The sequence below is a fragment of the Cyrtonyx montezumae genome, unplaced genomic scaffold (genome assembly GCF_038088225.1).
Source record: "Cyrtonyx montezumae isolate F1298 unplaced genomic scaffold, pur_monq_1.0 scaffold_14, whole genome shotgun sequence".
In the NCBI taxonomy this organism is placed as follows: domain Eukaryota; kingdom Metazoa; phylum Chordata; class Aves; order Galliformes; family Odontophoridae; genus Cyrtonyx; species Cyrtonyx montezumae.
In genome coordinates this window covers 8,897,002-8,912,999 of record NW_027071870.1, presented here as the reverse complement: position 1 = coordinate 8,912,999, position 15,998 = coordinate 8,897,002, and the positions used below count along the sequence as shown (strand labels likewise).

The following is a 15,998-nucleotide window of genomic DNA, read 5'->3' as shown; positions in this document are numbered from 1 at the left end:
ATGTATGCATTTTAAAGTAAAAGTAGTTGACAAAAAATACACTACCAAAGACAGTGCACCACATTTGGCTTTTTCACAGAACTGAAATTTTGAGTAATAAGAAAGCTTTCCAGAAATATCTGTTTCAGATTTTCTTGACTTTAACTTCAGATGACTTTAAATGGCTTTAAAATAAGAACGATTATTCTCCCCATCGCAAAATAATAATGCTATTATACTCCAAACCCAAAAGTTAACCTCTATCTATCTGCAGTTTCCAAACTAAACAGAGGAAGTAGTTCAAGTATTCATCAAAGTAACGTCAGTTCTTGATATGTCTAAATAAATAATAATGTTCTCTACCCATTCCACTTTTTCCACAGTGAGTCATACTCAAGTTAAATCAACTGTTTGGCTAATCTGTCAGGCCACCATAGAGCATGATAAAACCATGTCAGCTACATGCACAGTATGATATCTAAAACTGCATTTGGAATGCCAAGACAATATTCACACAGCTTTTAAATGCAAAACTTCTAATATTTGAAATAGTTCTAAAAAGCAGAAAAATACAAAGAAAACATGTCTGAAATACAGAATTAATCTTCACTATAGATACACTCCATTTATATATAAATATATATATAGAAGTTTTAATTATGGAAATTGCAATTGCTTTATCCATAGTACTAAAGGAGCCCCTGAAGTCATTATTCTATTAGCTACATGCAAAAGAGTTTGTAATCTTCCATCTGCCAAGCAGCAGTGAGATTCCATTACCTACTTTCTACATCTTCTACTGGAACCTGCTTTACCTATAGCAAACATTGGAACTTTCCTATGTATTGCTTATCCAGAGACTTCAGTGAGGGAGATTTTCAGATACCATTAATGAAATGCCTAAGAAACTGAAAATGGAGCGTCAAATCGTTTTGACATTCCCTTTCCCACAATGTCAATACTAGGTGAGCTGGGGGATTCATAGGATCTCTTGTAGTCTGAAATAAACATAAAATCCAAAGCACGAGATATAACGAATCTGCCAATATTTTGTTTTCAATATGGGAACGTGGTTATCTCTAATATTGATCTAAACAGCTGACGTTTTTGTCCACTTTCTCAGACTCCTTTTCAATGCACTTCCATGGTAATAACTTCAACAGTCTAATTATGTGGTACAAAAGCATATTTCCATCAGATGCGTGGAAGGACATGGTCTTCAGCAAGGAACAGTAGTGTTGAAAAACTAAGTGGTAGAGCACAATTTACACATTATTTTCTGACCATTTCCAAGGCAACAGCAGCTCATCCTGAGATACTTCTAGTGTGTGACAGCAGGCTTCAGCAGCCCCAGAGAAATGTAAGCTTCTCGTGCTCTTGTTCAAGACTATCAGCTTGCAAGGTCAAATCTTAAAAATACAACTGAAGAGGAATTTTCCATCAGCATTGTACTCTCCTCTTTTTAGCTATAGGAATCACTTCCTCATGGCTTAGATGTTTCAGATTTTTTGGGGGAAGAATGTTTCTTTCCTCACATGCAATTCCTCTGCCTAGCTTGATGACAGAAAGCTGTGACATTGAGGATGCTCTTCTTTCAAAAAACATTTAAACATTAAAAGCTCTGACTTAGAAGTTCCTGGGCTCACTAAGAGAAGATTTCAGAATCATATTAAATCTTTCAAACTGAAATTTTACCTGGGCTTTGTCAGAACAAAATTAAAATAATAATGATAATTATAATACAGCTAAATTGTTCTCACATTTTGGAACAGCACATTATTTGACATGTCCAAACTTCCAAAGGAATCTGAATTCTATCTTAATCTAATATTATTTCACATGTGGAAGACCCTGTTCAGCATCCTGATTTCAAGAAGAGAACCTGAATTAAGAGAGTCTATTCAAATAAGCAAGTATTTGTCAGTATACGTAGATATTAAACACAGCTTTACTTGAAATTGTTCACACAGTGTAAGATGTGGGTGAATAAATGAATTTTTATTACATATGAGGTGTGTTATGCATGCAAGTGTCTTCAGGCCATTTTCTCGACTGGTGAAACAAGGTCAGACACTGAAAGATATTTAGGCAGTAAAAGTCACAAGACTTTCAAAGTTATCTAGCATTTAATTAATTTGGATTTATTTGGTAGAACTTTTTGAAAAAATTACTAAGTGCTATCCTATACTTAATACATAGCAGATACACTTGAAAGATGTTCAGTTATTTATTATTTGCATCGATGCTGCAAAGGCAAACTTGAAGCATAGTTGCTGCCATTCTCAGGTGTAACATCCTTCCCCAAAGGTTCTCCTCCAGAGCAGCCAAACAGATAATTCCCACAGACGTTTAGATGACTAGATTGCCCTCAGTCAACCTTCTTCTCTCACAGAGAAAAATACAGACTTTAGAACCTATCTAGGAGTTTAATGAACTCAGGGACTGAAACCATCATCATGGCATTGGCTTAGTGTTGATCCCCTTGGGTACTTCTCATTATCTGTAGTCAAAAAGAATGATTTTGTTTATCTCTGCTGATCTAAGTTATTGTATTGGATTGTTGTGCAGGGAGAAGATGCTTCCCTGGTAACAGTATTTCAAACTTCTGGCTTGAGCAATTTAAACTAGAATGCCTTTTTGATGACTGTGTGACAAGCAATTTAGCACCAGAAGCATTAGTACAGATACCATAAACTCACTTTCTTGATTTGATCATTAATTCTCTAATTGGGACTGTTCCAAGACATGGGAATATTAATAGAGTAAGTTTAATACAGATTAAGCATTATTCCATCAGAATTTTGAACAAAAGTAAAAATTACACTGATAATGATCTGCCTGAGGTACTGTCATGGTATTACTTCAAAGTCTTTCTTACATTATTAACTAGCAGTACCTTTATGAAAGGTAAACAAACAGCTATGATAGTTTTAAGTTTTCTGTTACAGCTCAAGATTTTGGGAGAGTTTTTCCATAGACTTTTTGCATTACATCAAGCAACTCAGAGAGTTTTGGATCTCCACTTCGTAGCCAGAAATTACAGTAACTTAATTCCTTGTATAGTGTTGTGAGGTTGACCATTACCTGTGCACTGTTCAGAAACCATGGATACAGTACACATAAATGCCTATGACAAAACAGCCAGAAGGCAATGTCTATAAATTGTGTTACTTGAAAATTGGGTTGCAAAATGAAGCTTCTAGAAAGTCAGTACTGCTGTGCAAGAAAGGATTCACAGTTGTGATACATGACATAGGCAAAGTTCATAGGACAAAAAGAACAAAGAAAAGAAGTCATTCTCCAAGGTGACTTGATTCATTGAACGCTATCTGTCTTATCACTTAAAGACTCCTAATAGTACTTCAGAAAGAAAAAATGACACGACACAATTACAATATGACCATTCAACACATAGAGTTGGAAAATATACCCTTTTTGGTACTGTGATCCATAAGGCAGTTCACAAGTCAGTTTTTCAGATATAGGTTTTATGCACCTGTTTATAAACAAATCAGTATAAGAAGTATGAAGTAAGCAAAGGGTTCTTCAGGATCATCTCATCATCTACCAGCATACAGGAGAACAACACAGTCAGAATTGTCTGTGGAAAGGCTCATTTCCTCTCTCAAGCATGTATGCTGGTTAAAGAATTCCATAACCCACTGTCTCTGCTCCCTTCTACACAATGGAAAAGGCTGTGTGATTGTGTGGTTGTTTTTTTCTATGTTTTGTTTGCTTGTATGTTTGGCCCCATGTAATAATCAGTTCAACGTAAAAGAAAAAATTAGTTTCCACAGTGTATCTACTAGAACAGAAAGACAGAGACTGTGTCTATGTGACCGTATGATAGCGTACCCTGTAGATCCACAGGCTCATTTAGTAAAAAATAAAAAAGCGGCAAAGAATTTCAGTCCCTGATCCAATAAATGTTTATGTGTAAGAATCTGTACCCGTGTCAACATGAGAGATTTTATCAAATCACATTCCTGGCTAAAAAGTACTCTTGGAATCTGATTAATGTGGGTTTCAATCTCTTAAGTAGAATACACAAATCTCCCAGATCCCATCTGAACGCTTTAAACATCAGCCTGAAGGGTGAATAGCATGTCTTCCTAGATGGCTTTGTGAAGATTGCATATTTTTTTCCCTATTTCAACCTACACATTAGTAGTTACAGATTGGCTTTGGGGCAAAAAAATAGAATTAAAAAAAAAGGCTAGAATTCCTGATTTAGGGTGCAGTTCCTATATTACTTTGGAAGGACTACTGCCCCCTGTTCAACCCACGAAATGTGCTTATACATCAGCTTGTTTTTTGCACTTTCTCATCTGTTTTGGCATCACAATTTTTCCCCATGAGATTTTAAGATTATTTTTCAATTACAGCCCTAGTAATAGATTGTAGTAACTGGGGAATAAAGAATCCAAGTCCTCACTCCTACAGCTTGTATATTTTGGCATCTGCATATGTGAATTAATTTTTAGAAGCATCGATCCTCCACAGATCTAATTGCCTTTAGCACCTTAGAAAACAGCACTCATGACACATTAAAAACCTGTGGATAAAAATATTGATTTTGCCTCACATTAAACTTTCAGACAGTCATAAAGTACTAGAAAGTGTATGGCAGATAACACTGTAGATCTGGAGGCTTTGTAAAAGAAAATTTTATCTGAAGAATAAAAAAAAATGAGCATAAACATAAATTTTCAGAATTAGTAACCCCAATAATTGTGGGGTTTTTGTGTGTGAAGTAAGAGAGCTGTACAAATGTAGTCTACTGGCAAGAAGACACAATACTAATGGAAGTTAAAAACCCATGATTAGTTTAAACAGTTATGTATCAATTAAATAAATCTCATCAACATGATAGGAAGGTAAAAGAAAATGAAGATTTTCCATCTTCCAAATGGAATCATGATATTTACAAATTGGCTGCTGTGCTATCAAGTAGCGACCTATAAATCAAATTTAATCATTAGAAGACAGTGTGCTACTAGAAAATAACAGTTCACAATTACAAGCATTGCAAATTTTCAGATCCCCCTCCTCTTACATAAAAGAACAGTCAATACACTTTTAAGGAAAATCACTGTGGTGTGGTTGCATCATTTAGCTATTTCACTGCTTCTTGCCTTCAGGTGGTAAAACTAGATGACAGCATTCAAGAATCACCTAAGATCTAACAGACTTGATCAGATCCTCTTAAATGGTAAGTCTTAGGTTTAGACTTGCCAACCAATAATCTGTTACTCTTCACAGAATTCTATTCTTCACAACTTCTAGTTTGTTCTATGCTTTCTCTGGTACAAAAGAAGACCTTTGCCTATCAGCTTCAAACTTAATTGAACCAGCACGCAGTATGGAAGATCTAAACACCAAACTTTCTTTGAACCCTATTAACTCTTTTTGCCACTTCACTTACTGTGTCTGCCCCGAAGCATTGGACACTAACACCATGGTAAAACTTTGACTCTTTAGCCACGCTATCTAAACAGCATTAGTAAAATGGATTTAAATCCCAAAGTTGTAAAAACACCAAGTCAGTGAACATTTTATTTCTATCAAGTTAAAAAGTGACTTTGATTATCCTAGTGATTTTAAAAAATGTTTTTTAAATCTTAATAAGAAGTTAATAAAATGGATCTCTTCTGATTTGTTTCTGTTACTTCATTTTCCATTCTTCCAATGTACAGCATTGGTTGTATATATAAATAAGGTTACATACCAAAATCCACAAGCTTGACTCCTCCTTCAGTGGTCAAAAGGATATTATTTCCTTTAATATCACGGTGGATAGTTTTGTTTTCATGCAAATGCTGAAGTCCCTGGCAGATGAGATGTAAACATGAACTTTTTACTAACAGCTCCATACTTTGTGCTGTATTTGCAGAAACAGAATTATCCGATAAGTATGAAGAAACTAAAATTATTATTTTTTTTAAATTAAAAATCACAGATATGCCATTCTTCCTGGGAAGATTCCATGCACACTCTGAGGAATTTATACCCTTTAATTGCCTGACATATGTCAAATAGAAACTTTAAAATAATAGTAGAAAAGAAGCACTAAAAATCTATGCTATGTATTATACCTTTAGAGAATAAACAAAAGAAAACTGCTAAAGCCTGCCAACGATTCCACTGTGAAAAGTCAAATTCTAATAAAAGACAATGAGAAAGGAAGATACTTGATTTTGATTTGCCAAATTTTTTGAGCATTTGAATTCACTAGATGTGATGACCATTTTGCTATAAAAATAACTTGAAATGAGACATAAGAAGTTGAATAGTATTTTGGGTGTATTTCTTCAATTTCTAAAAATAGAATAAATTTTGATGCAGAACTTAATTTACTGAAGAAATAAATCAATGGTCAGAAATGAAATTCCATTCTCTTCATAATGAAACAAACAGATGATTTGTTCTTCACCTAGTTTGTTCAAAAAGAACTGACTGAATTACATACTACTTTGATTTCATTAAATGCTGCCATAATATGCTGTGTTACTGAGGGAATGATCTTCATTCATTCAAAGAAGAAACATTTACTGAATATTGACCGTCTTTTCACTGAGAGCTTATCTTACCATCAGAGCTTCATGTAGGATGTAAGCAATTATAAGTTCACTCATTCTTTCACCTCTCTTCAGAAATCCTTTCACAAGATCAGTCACAGATCCACCATTGCACAGCTGCAAAAGATCACAGGAACATAAAAAGGAATTAAGAAGTATTGGAGCAGCCACCTGGTTTCAGTTTACAGTAGTTCTTGTGTATTTCATAAGTTCATAAGTTCATAAGTTCATAAGGTTGGAAAGGACCTATAAGATCATCTAGTCCAACCATCCTCCTATCACTGTCTCTACCCAACTACTAAATTAAGTCCTTTAGCACCTCATCTAAACGCTTCTTGAACAGCGCTAGGGATGGTGCCTCAACCACCTCCCTAGGCAGGCCATTCCAGTGCCTGACCACTCTTTCAGAAAAGAAATGCTTCCTCAGGTCTAATCTAAATCTTCCCTGGCGCAACTTGTGGCCATTCCCTCTCGTCCTGTCATTACTTATCAGGGAGAAGAGGCCTACCCCCTCCTCACCACAACCCCCCTTCAGGAAGTGGTAGAGTGCAATAAGGTCTCCTCTGAGCCTCCTCTTCTCCAGACTAAACAATCCCAGCTCCCTCAGCCGCTCCTCATAAGACTTGTGCTCCAGGCCCCTCACCAGTTTTGTTGCCCTTCTCTGAACACGCTCCAGGGCCTCAATGTCCTTCTTGTAGTGAGGGGCCCAAAACTGAACACAGTACTCGAGGTGCGGCCGTACCAGAGCTGAGTACAGGGGGATGATCACCTCCCTGCTCCTGCTGGCTACACTATTTCTAATACAGGCCAGGATGCTGTTGGCCTTCTTAGCCACCTGGGCACACTGCCGGCTCATGTTGAGCCGAGCATCAACCAACACCCCCAGGTCCTTTTCCTCTCTACATTCTTCAAGCCATTCTGCCCCAAGCCTATAGCATTGCATGGGGTTATTGTGGCCAAAGTGCAGGACCCGGCACTTGGTCTTATTGAACCTCATCCCATTTTGCTCAGCCCAGCTGTTCAGCCTATCCAAATCCCTCTGAAGGGCCTCCCTACCCTCAGGCAGTTTGACACATCCTCCCAGCTTTGTGTCATCTGCAAACTTACTGAGGGTACACTCAATTCCCTCGTCTAGGTCATCAATAAAGATATTAAACAAGATGGGCCCCAAAACTGACCCTTGGGGGACACCACTCGTTACAGGACGCCAGCTGGACTTAACTCCATTAACCACTACCCTCTGGGCACGGCCCTCCAGCCAGTTCTCCACCCAGAGAAGAGTGAACCTGTCCACACCACGGGCTGCCAGTTTCCTTAGGAGAATACTGTGGGAGACTGTGTCAAAGGCCTTGCTGAAGTCCAGGTAGACTACATCAACAGCCTTTCCCTCATCTACCTGTCTGGTCACCCAGTCATAGAAGGAGATGAGGTTGGACAAGCACGACCTGCCCCTGGTGAACCCGTGCTGGCTGGGTCTGATCCCTTTATTGCCATGCACGTGTCGTGTGATCTCCCTCAATATCATCTGTTCCATAACTTTCCCTGATACCGAGGTCAGGCTGACAGGCCTGTAGTTCCCCGGGTCTTCCTTACGGCCTTTCTTGAAGATGGGAGTCACATCGGCAAGCCTCCAATCTTGTGGGACCTCTCCAGATAACCAGGAATGCTGATAGATGGCAGAAAGTGGCTCGGCAATCACCTCTGCTAGCTCCCTCAGCACCCTTGGGTGGATCCCATCTGGCCCCATGGACTTGTGGCAGTTCAGATGGAGGAGAAGATCTCTGACCGTCTCTGCTTGAATCACAGGGGGTGCATTATGCACCCCGTCCCGGACTTCCAGGTCAGGGCAAGTACCATTTGGATAACTGTCCTGTCTATTAAAGACAGATGTGAAGAAGGCATTGAGAACCTCAGCCTTTTCCTTATCATCTGTGGTTATATTGCCTGCCTCGTTGAGTAAAGGAGGGAAATTTTCCTTAGTTTTTCTCCTGCTGTTAATATATTTGTAATATATTTGTATTTGTGCCTGAATGAGCTCCTTATTAAAATTGCAGACACAAATTTGTTCATGTCTACTATGTATAGAAAGAACATAATCAGCAACTTGTGCCATTTTTCTCCACTACTTTCTACATTTAACTCTTCTTGCCCAAATGCAAGTACAGCAGTCTATTTCTTTGTTTTCCTATATAAATGATTGCCTGTCACTTAAAGGGAATTAGCTTATAGAGTGATAAATTTGCTGTGAAATCATGTTCTGTGGGGCACACTAACTGCTTCTTATATTCATCATGTGGAAATCATCAGTGATGTGGATTATTACAGCATCAATTCTCAGGTGTGAAAGCCAAATACAATGCGAAATGGACTTTAGGCAACAGAAGGCAGTGGCACAGACACTCCCCTGACACAAAAGTCTCCCAGAGCAAAATTTGCCCTCTTTGCCAAGTGGCACTTAACTTATAGTGTAGAAAAGTGTAATGTGCAAAGGCTGGGCTTCATGGAATACGATGAAAGCGTGACAGAAAGCTCATTTTCCACTGAAACAGGGTGGGCCATAGATGTAAGACAAATCATAGCCCTTGTAGCATCAACCCTGTCAGTTCCAGATTAATAGAGCCACAACCAACTGTCAGTAGTCCTTTCTCCTGAAAGGACTCCAGAAGCCCTTTCTCCAGAAGTCCTGTTAGACTCCAGACCTTGCTCTCTAAAAAGATTATCAAGAACACATTATCAGCAAATTAGCTTACATTTCACACTTATATTTTTACCTCTTAACATTTTCCAACAGGAACAAGCAACAACATAGCTTTTCTAAGTCTGTAGCAATTAATTACCTGCATAGATGAAATCAGTACTTATAAAACCATTATCTATAAAGATACTTACTCTGCATCACCCAACCATGCTCACTGAAGAGCCCTTCGTATGAGTAGCTGCTTCCAATAAAACAGTGAAACAAACTATACGTTTTAGACTGTATTATCTGTATTTACAATGTCTTAACTGGTAGTTTTTTATATGAAAATAAATATCTACATAAGACATTTTAAGAAGGCAGTACAACACAGTAACTCCCTTTCAGTGCAAATATTGTCATCTATTCAAGTTGACGGCATAGTATATCAATAAAACCTTTCAACTGCAGAACTCTGGACATCAGGTACTTTTAATATATTTTTAATCTGTACTTCAATACCTCTACATATTCCTGTGTAGCAATTACAAAAACCAACCAATCAAAACCAGCCAAACCAAAACAATACAAAAGAAAGAAAGAAAAAAAAAACCCTTGCACTTTACAGCAATAAACACTTTACAGCCCTTCATATACAAACATAAGGATAATTTTCTGACTACTGTAGGAACCCTTGGTTGCACTGAATTAGTCCAGCATGAACACCTACACAAACACCATCCAGTACATAGATCTGGCTGCAAAGACATTTCTCCTGCCAGGTTGGTGAGTGCTCTGGTCTGGTAGTTATTGAGCTGTACGGTAGTAATCTTGGTACTCACTTAATCTCACTACTAACTTTACTGCGACAATACATATACTTAGAGAAAAACTCATATGCTTAAATGATGAGATTAAGTGCTTTGTAGGATCAGGGTCAGATTCCCAAACAGGATTGAATTTACTGTCTTTAGCCATCCTGGTACTTTTCATTATCTAGCATTCAAATTTTTTCTTCACATAGATGGATCTTCTGTTTTTGTTACAGGAAGAAAAAAATAATACCTCAGAAATCACCTTCTTTCATACTCAGGCAGTAAAATACACTGAATTAAATTGCCTGGGAAAGTAATGTTTATTTTTACTTTCTTAAACATGTTACTTTAACTGATTTTTCTATTCCTCCTGTAAGATATCAGTACCTTTTTTAAGATAACTACTCATTTATTAGATAAAAACGATATAAAATTCCAGTTAAAATAAGAGACTAAAACTAGCAATTTTGCGTCATAGCTAAACTGAACCTGCATATGTAAAAGCTCAGCTGAGCAGGCCTTGAACAGAAAGACAGAAGTCACCCACATCCCAGTGGGTGATCCCACCTGCATTGATTTGGAGGCAGAGCAGCATTTAGGCAGAGGTCAGCTCAGGATCTCACAAAGGTTCTTGCATGTACTCACTTTTACTGCCTCTTTCTCAGAAAGCTGTACTCGCATCAGACAATTTGTATTTTTCTGACCACTACCATATGAGGATGAGGGAAAAAAACAACAACAACTTAGAGAATAGAATTTAAACAGCTAAAAGGAATAAAAGAGATTATGAAAATACAAACCACAATTAGAAAAGGAGATTATAGCCGGCACTGTATCTGTATGCTCCAAGATGTGTGGGGTAGGGAAGGGGGGGGAATGATGACGACAATGATGACACAGGTTGGCATTAACCTTGTTCTATTTTTTTACAGGCCAAACAAGTCCTCATGGGTAAAATATTGTATCTAGTCTCATTTCTTATTTCTACTGTCTATTTTTGCAGGGGAAGGTGCCTCCTGTCCCTGCAGCCATATATGTAAGTACACGTACATAAGTTCATACAGTGATTTTCTTCTGACTAATGCTATCAAGTTGCATGTGCTTTCAACACAAGCTTACCACTAACACAGCAGAAAGTCCCTCTCAGAATAAGCCAGGTTCCACTCTTCTGTTTCAAAGCAGAAGCTACAAAAAAGGACTGCTTAAGGCAGTTCTGGACCCTTGGAGATGTTGAGATCTGGATCACGTCATAAAAACATAAAATTAAAAAAAAAGAAAGAAAAAAAAAAGAAAATGTGATTTAGATCATGCAATCCTTCAGCAAGATTATGGGATAAATATAATTTATTAGTACTGCCAGACTGGAAGTCTTCTGGGGTGTTAATGAATATTGCAGCTTTAAATTATGATCTCTGCAGTTTGTTAGTAGCATGCTGTCCACAGCAAAACCTGTGTAACCTCCTACCAAAGCTGCTGTGTTTGAATTTAGCGCACTGCAATGCTTGTACAACAAGAAATCATGAAAGCAACAGAGATACATTTTTTAAATGATCTTTCTTCTTTCTGTGAAGCGTCTAGAGGATAGAGGTGTTGGTAGCTCTTGTGCGTACACACAGCCAAATAGTTCATGTCATGACTCCACATCAGTTGTTGAAATCTCTTCCACACACCCTGATGAAGGGTCTATAAGCATAAACAAGAAATGCACAGAGAACTCAGGATGAAGATATACAGAGAAGCTAAGTGCCTACCTGAGATGTGCAATGGGGTAATGAACAGATACAAGTGTCCTTCAAACTGTCTTGAGACATGGGCTCTTCTGGGAGGAGAAAGTAATAATTCTATTTATCTCTCCCACACATTCTCCCTTGAAAGCACAGATATTTACTGTGGTTTATATCAGTTTTATAAAATCTACATTAAGCATCCGGTAATCCCCAGAGGAGAACTGGATATGGGAGAAGTGGTGGTGGTATTTGTTAGCTCTCAAGAAGTTGAAAAACATAATTTCAATCGACCTTCTCACTTCAGTGTTCAGATACCAGAATTACTCTGGTAGGTACTTGAAATGCTTGCAAGAAAAAAAGTCAAGTAGGTCCTTATGTTTGTTCTGTTTTCAGGAAGTCTCCAAAGGTTACATTTTCCCAATAAAAGGTAGAAAAAAATACTTTCCTTTTTAATATTTGAATAAAATAAGTTTAAAGAGACAGACTCTAACCAAGTGAGAGATGGCAAGGGAAAATGTTAGTGATCCTCCAACAGGTAAAGTATTTAGAAACATCATCTTGATAAATTTGTACATGAGCAATTTCCATCCATCTAAAGTTAGGCTCTTCCTCTGTTGTTTCTTTTTGATTTACAGGTATTTTCTATAACTGTAAGTATTTTCACAGCCTGCTCAAATAGCATGCTAACTCTATCTGCAAACAAAAACAACAAAAGGGGGAAACTGAAATCTTTGGGCTACTGAAAAGGTGGTGGAGAAGACAGAGAAAGATGATTCCCAGAGGTACACAGCAAAAGGATTAAAGACAACAAACACCAAACACCAAAGATGGTGGATTCCTGCTGGACATAGAGTAATTTTTTTCTCACTGAGAGTAGTTAAGCTTTGAGACATTGCTCAGCAAGCCTGTACTATCTACATCCTTGGAGATACTCAAAACATGAATGGAAAAGACCTTATGCAAACTTGTAACATCAATAATCTTTGAGGAGGGAGGTGGGCCCAACAACCTCCAAAAGTCCCTTTGAAGCTGTATTCTTCTATGGCTAATACTATTTGGATTTAAAATTACTCAGTCCTCAATTCAGGCACCATGAAAAAGAACTGAGGAATTCTTGCATACTCAGATCAAAAAGAAGAACTTGAAAGGAGGCTTGATCCATCTGAAAACGTGCTTATAACTTCTATAGGGGTTCTGAAGGGATCCTCCCTTACAATTTGCTGGCAGTGAAAAGGCAAAGACTCATCCTGGGATGACACATAGTCCTCCACCCACCCATATGACACAACCCCGTGCTACTGTAATTGAAGCTATTAGTATGCAAAACTATCTTCTGCAACAGATTTATAAAATAGCACGATTCTAACACACATCAGTTAAAATTGCCATCTCATCACATTCACGCAGGTGCTCTTTAAAGCTCTTACTCACTATTCATCTGACCCAGATGATACAGTTCTGCATTCAGCTTTTTTTGATTCTGAAGCCCATTGAATAATGATTCAGTAGCAGCTTCACGGTTAAGAGAACTAATAGTCACACTTTTGTTAGGTCTGTTAACAGCCTTTAATCACCCAACTGCTCATGATGTATGCATCTGTGCTGTCAGCTGACATTTGCTTGCATCCTGCAGTTGTGAAGGCACTTTCATCTTATTTCAGTAGCTTGGATTTGAACGACTACTTCCACTTTCCTCATCTTCACAGGCTGCACAGACATTGTGTAACACATCACATATGCACAGCTGAAGGCTCGCACAAATGATAGTTGTGAATAAGTAGCATTGAAAGAGGAAGGGGGACTCTGAGAAATAATCTAGTTCACTGCATTAGCACTGAGTAGGGATCCAGCACCCTCGGGTGGTCCTTGACAGATACTTGTTAACCTACTCCCAAAAATCTCCCAGTGAAGCTAACTCCAGCTTAAGTAGCTCATGTATCACTAGCACTATAGTCAGAACATTTTTTCTACTATCCAAGCAGAGTATTCTTTGCTGCCAGTAAAACTGTTTTATTTTTACCCTTTCCTCCAGTCTTCATTGAAAATAAAAGATTAGTTTGTATTTAACAACATCTCTGACTACTGTCACAACATCCCATTTTTCTCTTTTGTAGGCTGAAAACGTTAGCTGCTGTAACCTTTTGAAATAACCTATGTTTTGTAAACCTAGACGGCCTGCAATTTGCTACTGATGTCTGCATGTGTCTACTGCATTTTATCCTGTGATTCCAGAAAGTTCCTCAGTATGTCACACTATGTGACGCTATTCTCCAATGTGACTTGACACATCTAGGTGTCCAGTTTGAACTTTTATTTGAACTGTGTCTCATCATCTAAAGATAATAACAAGCAGATGCCCACTCGTGGTTCTGCCAGCCCAAAAGTGAACTACTTATCACTGTTCTTTGAGTTCAGTTTTATTAAAATATGGTTATATGCTTCACTGTTTACATGAAGTTTCTGTAATTTCCACATTTTCCTCACAAGGATGTCACATCAGCCCTTACAAAAGACACAGTGACATCTATTGCTGTTCCCTTCCAACACCAGTTATTTTGTAAGAGATTTTATTAATATTAATTGTTATGGCCCAATCCAAGTTGGTAATTTTTATTATGCTATTGGGTTCTAGGTATTTCAACACTGTTTTTTACTGCTTAGCTCTGGAACCATTCTGGGTATCAATGTTAAGCAGACTGCTTTATATTTCCCTAAGTCAGTATTTTCCTCACACTGTAAACACACTAAATATTCTTCTCTCTTCTCTCTCCTCTTAGCACAATCGTGTCCTTGCCATGCCACATCAATCTTTCTTAGCTTAGCTTACAGTTAAATGCTTGTACCTCAGTTGTACATTTTTGTTTCTCCTTTATGAAGACTTTTTGAAAGGTTAAAAGAAGCAAATGCTGATGAATTCTTACTGGTCCCCTACTATGCTTTTTTTTTTTTTTTACTATGCTCATAATCTCTTTTATTCCTTTTATTTTCTGTCCACATCAACCAATTTGCATTTAATGATCTCTTTCAGTAACTGCCAACTATCACACTCTTCTTCACTTTTTATGCAATTTTCCTAAGCACAGTTACCTACCAGTTCCCCAGGCTTGGTGAAGCAGCCTTTTCAAAAGCCCGTTACCCTTACCCCACTGTTCCACCAACCTTTCTTTCCTCACAAAAGTGAACACAATTATTTTAGAAATTTGAGCGAAAAAGACTCCTTGCTACACTTTTCTAAATAGAACTTCTCTATTAAAGCAGAATCAACCTGCTGATACAGCTGTTTTCTGTCACTTTCTTTGCCTTCTGTCTCCAAGAACTCGGAGGACTGCACATCTCAACACTGATTGTCACATAGTTGTGACCAGAATTCCCATTTTCTGACATATCTCTACAAACGTCTGCAGCAAAAATACTCATTCCACTGGCAGCACATAAAGCCAATCACAAGTACTTACCTAAGTCTTAACGAGAACCCTTCTCTAAATCAAATTCTTCAGTGGGCCAAGTGGCTTAGCATGCAGCCCTTGCCTGAAGAGCATATTCTTAACTTCACATCAAATAAAGGAAAGATGTATGCTGTGACCTCTATTGTTTTTCTAATAATATTACAAGATAACCCATAACCAAAAGAAACCATAACAATGCTCTAGGCTTTTATGTAATGTTGACTGCTTTCAATTTAGTGTGAATGAAATGTATCACTGAAGCAGACATCTTTCCTAAGTTGTTATTAGCTTCAGTGATCACAGACCATGTGCTATTTGTAACATTGCTCTTTTACATCATCTAGCACCTTCAGGGCTGTTAGTCACTGCCTCATGGATGTTTGTTGCTTCTGACTTCCTTCACTTGCAACTTGGCTTTTAGCCCAGAGGAAAAGTTTGCCAATTTGATCTCATGCAGTTATGGTCTTCACAGTCTCTTCTTAGTCAGAACACAGAATCATGTATCATGCGTGGCTTGGTTTGGAAGGGACCTTAAAAGATCGTCTAGGCATTGGTCAGTAGAGAGTCTGGGACCTTCTAAACAAAAGCAAGAGTCAGCTTACCAAGACAGAATATCATGATATAAAATCCTTAGCGAAAATCATCATTTTATTGCTATTTATTTTATTATACAAGGAGCAGTGGTAAAAATAACATTGAGGATGCAAAAGCACTTATTTGGGTAGGAAGAAGAAGCAGATCCTAAGTTGGAGATCAGTAACACACACAGAACTATT

The 15,998-nt window shown here is 37.9% G+C and overlaps 1 protein-coding gene across 2 annotated transcripts in view; it reads right to left on the bottom strand.

The window, feature by feature from the left end:
- The window catches only part of MYO3A (myosin IIIA), a 94,732-nt gene that overhangs the window by 67,284 nt on the left and 11,450 nt on the right, over positions 1-15,998 (bottom strand). For both annotated transcript variants that reach the window (XM_065731578.1, XM_065731579.1), the window contains exons 3-4: positions 6,570-6,674; positions 5,708-5,807 (exon numbers count right to left, since the gene is read on the bottom strand). In XM_065731578.1, the coding sequence (XP_065587650.1) occupies positions 5,708-5,807; positions 6,570-6,674 (205 nt within the window). The remainder of the gene's footprint in view (positions 1-5,707; positions 5,808-6,569; positions 6,675-15,998) is intronic.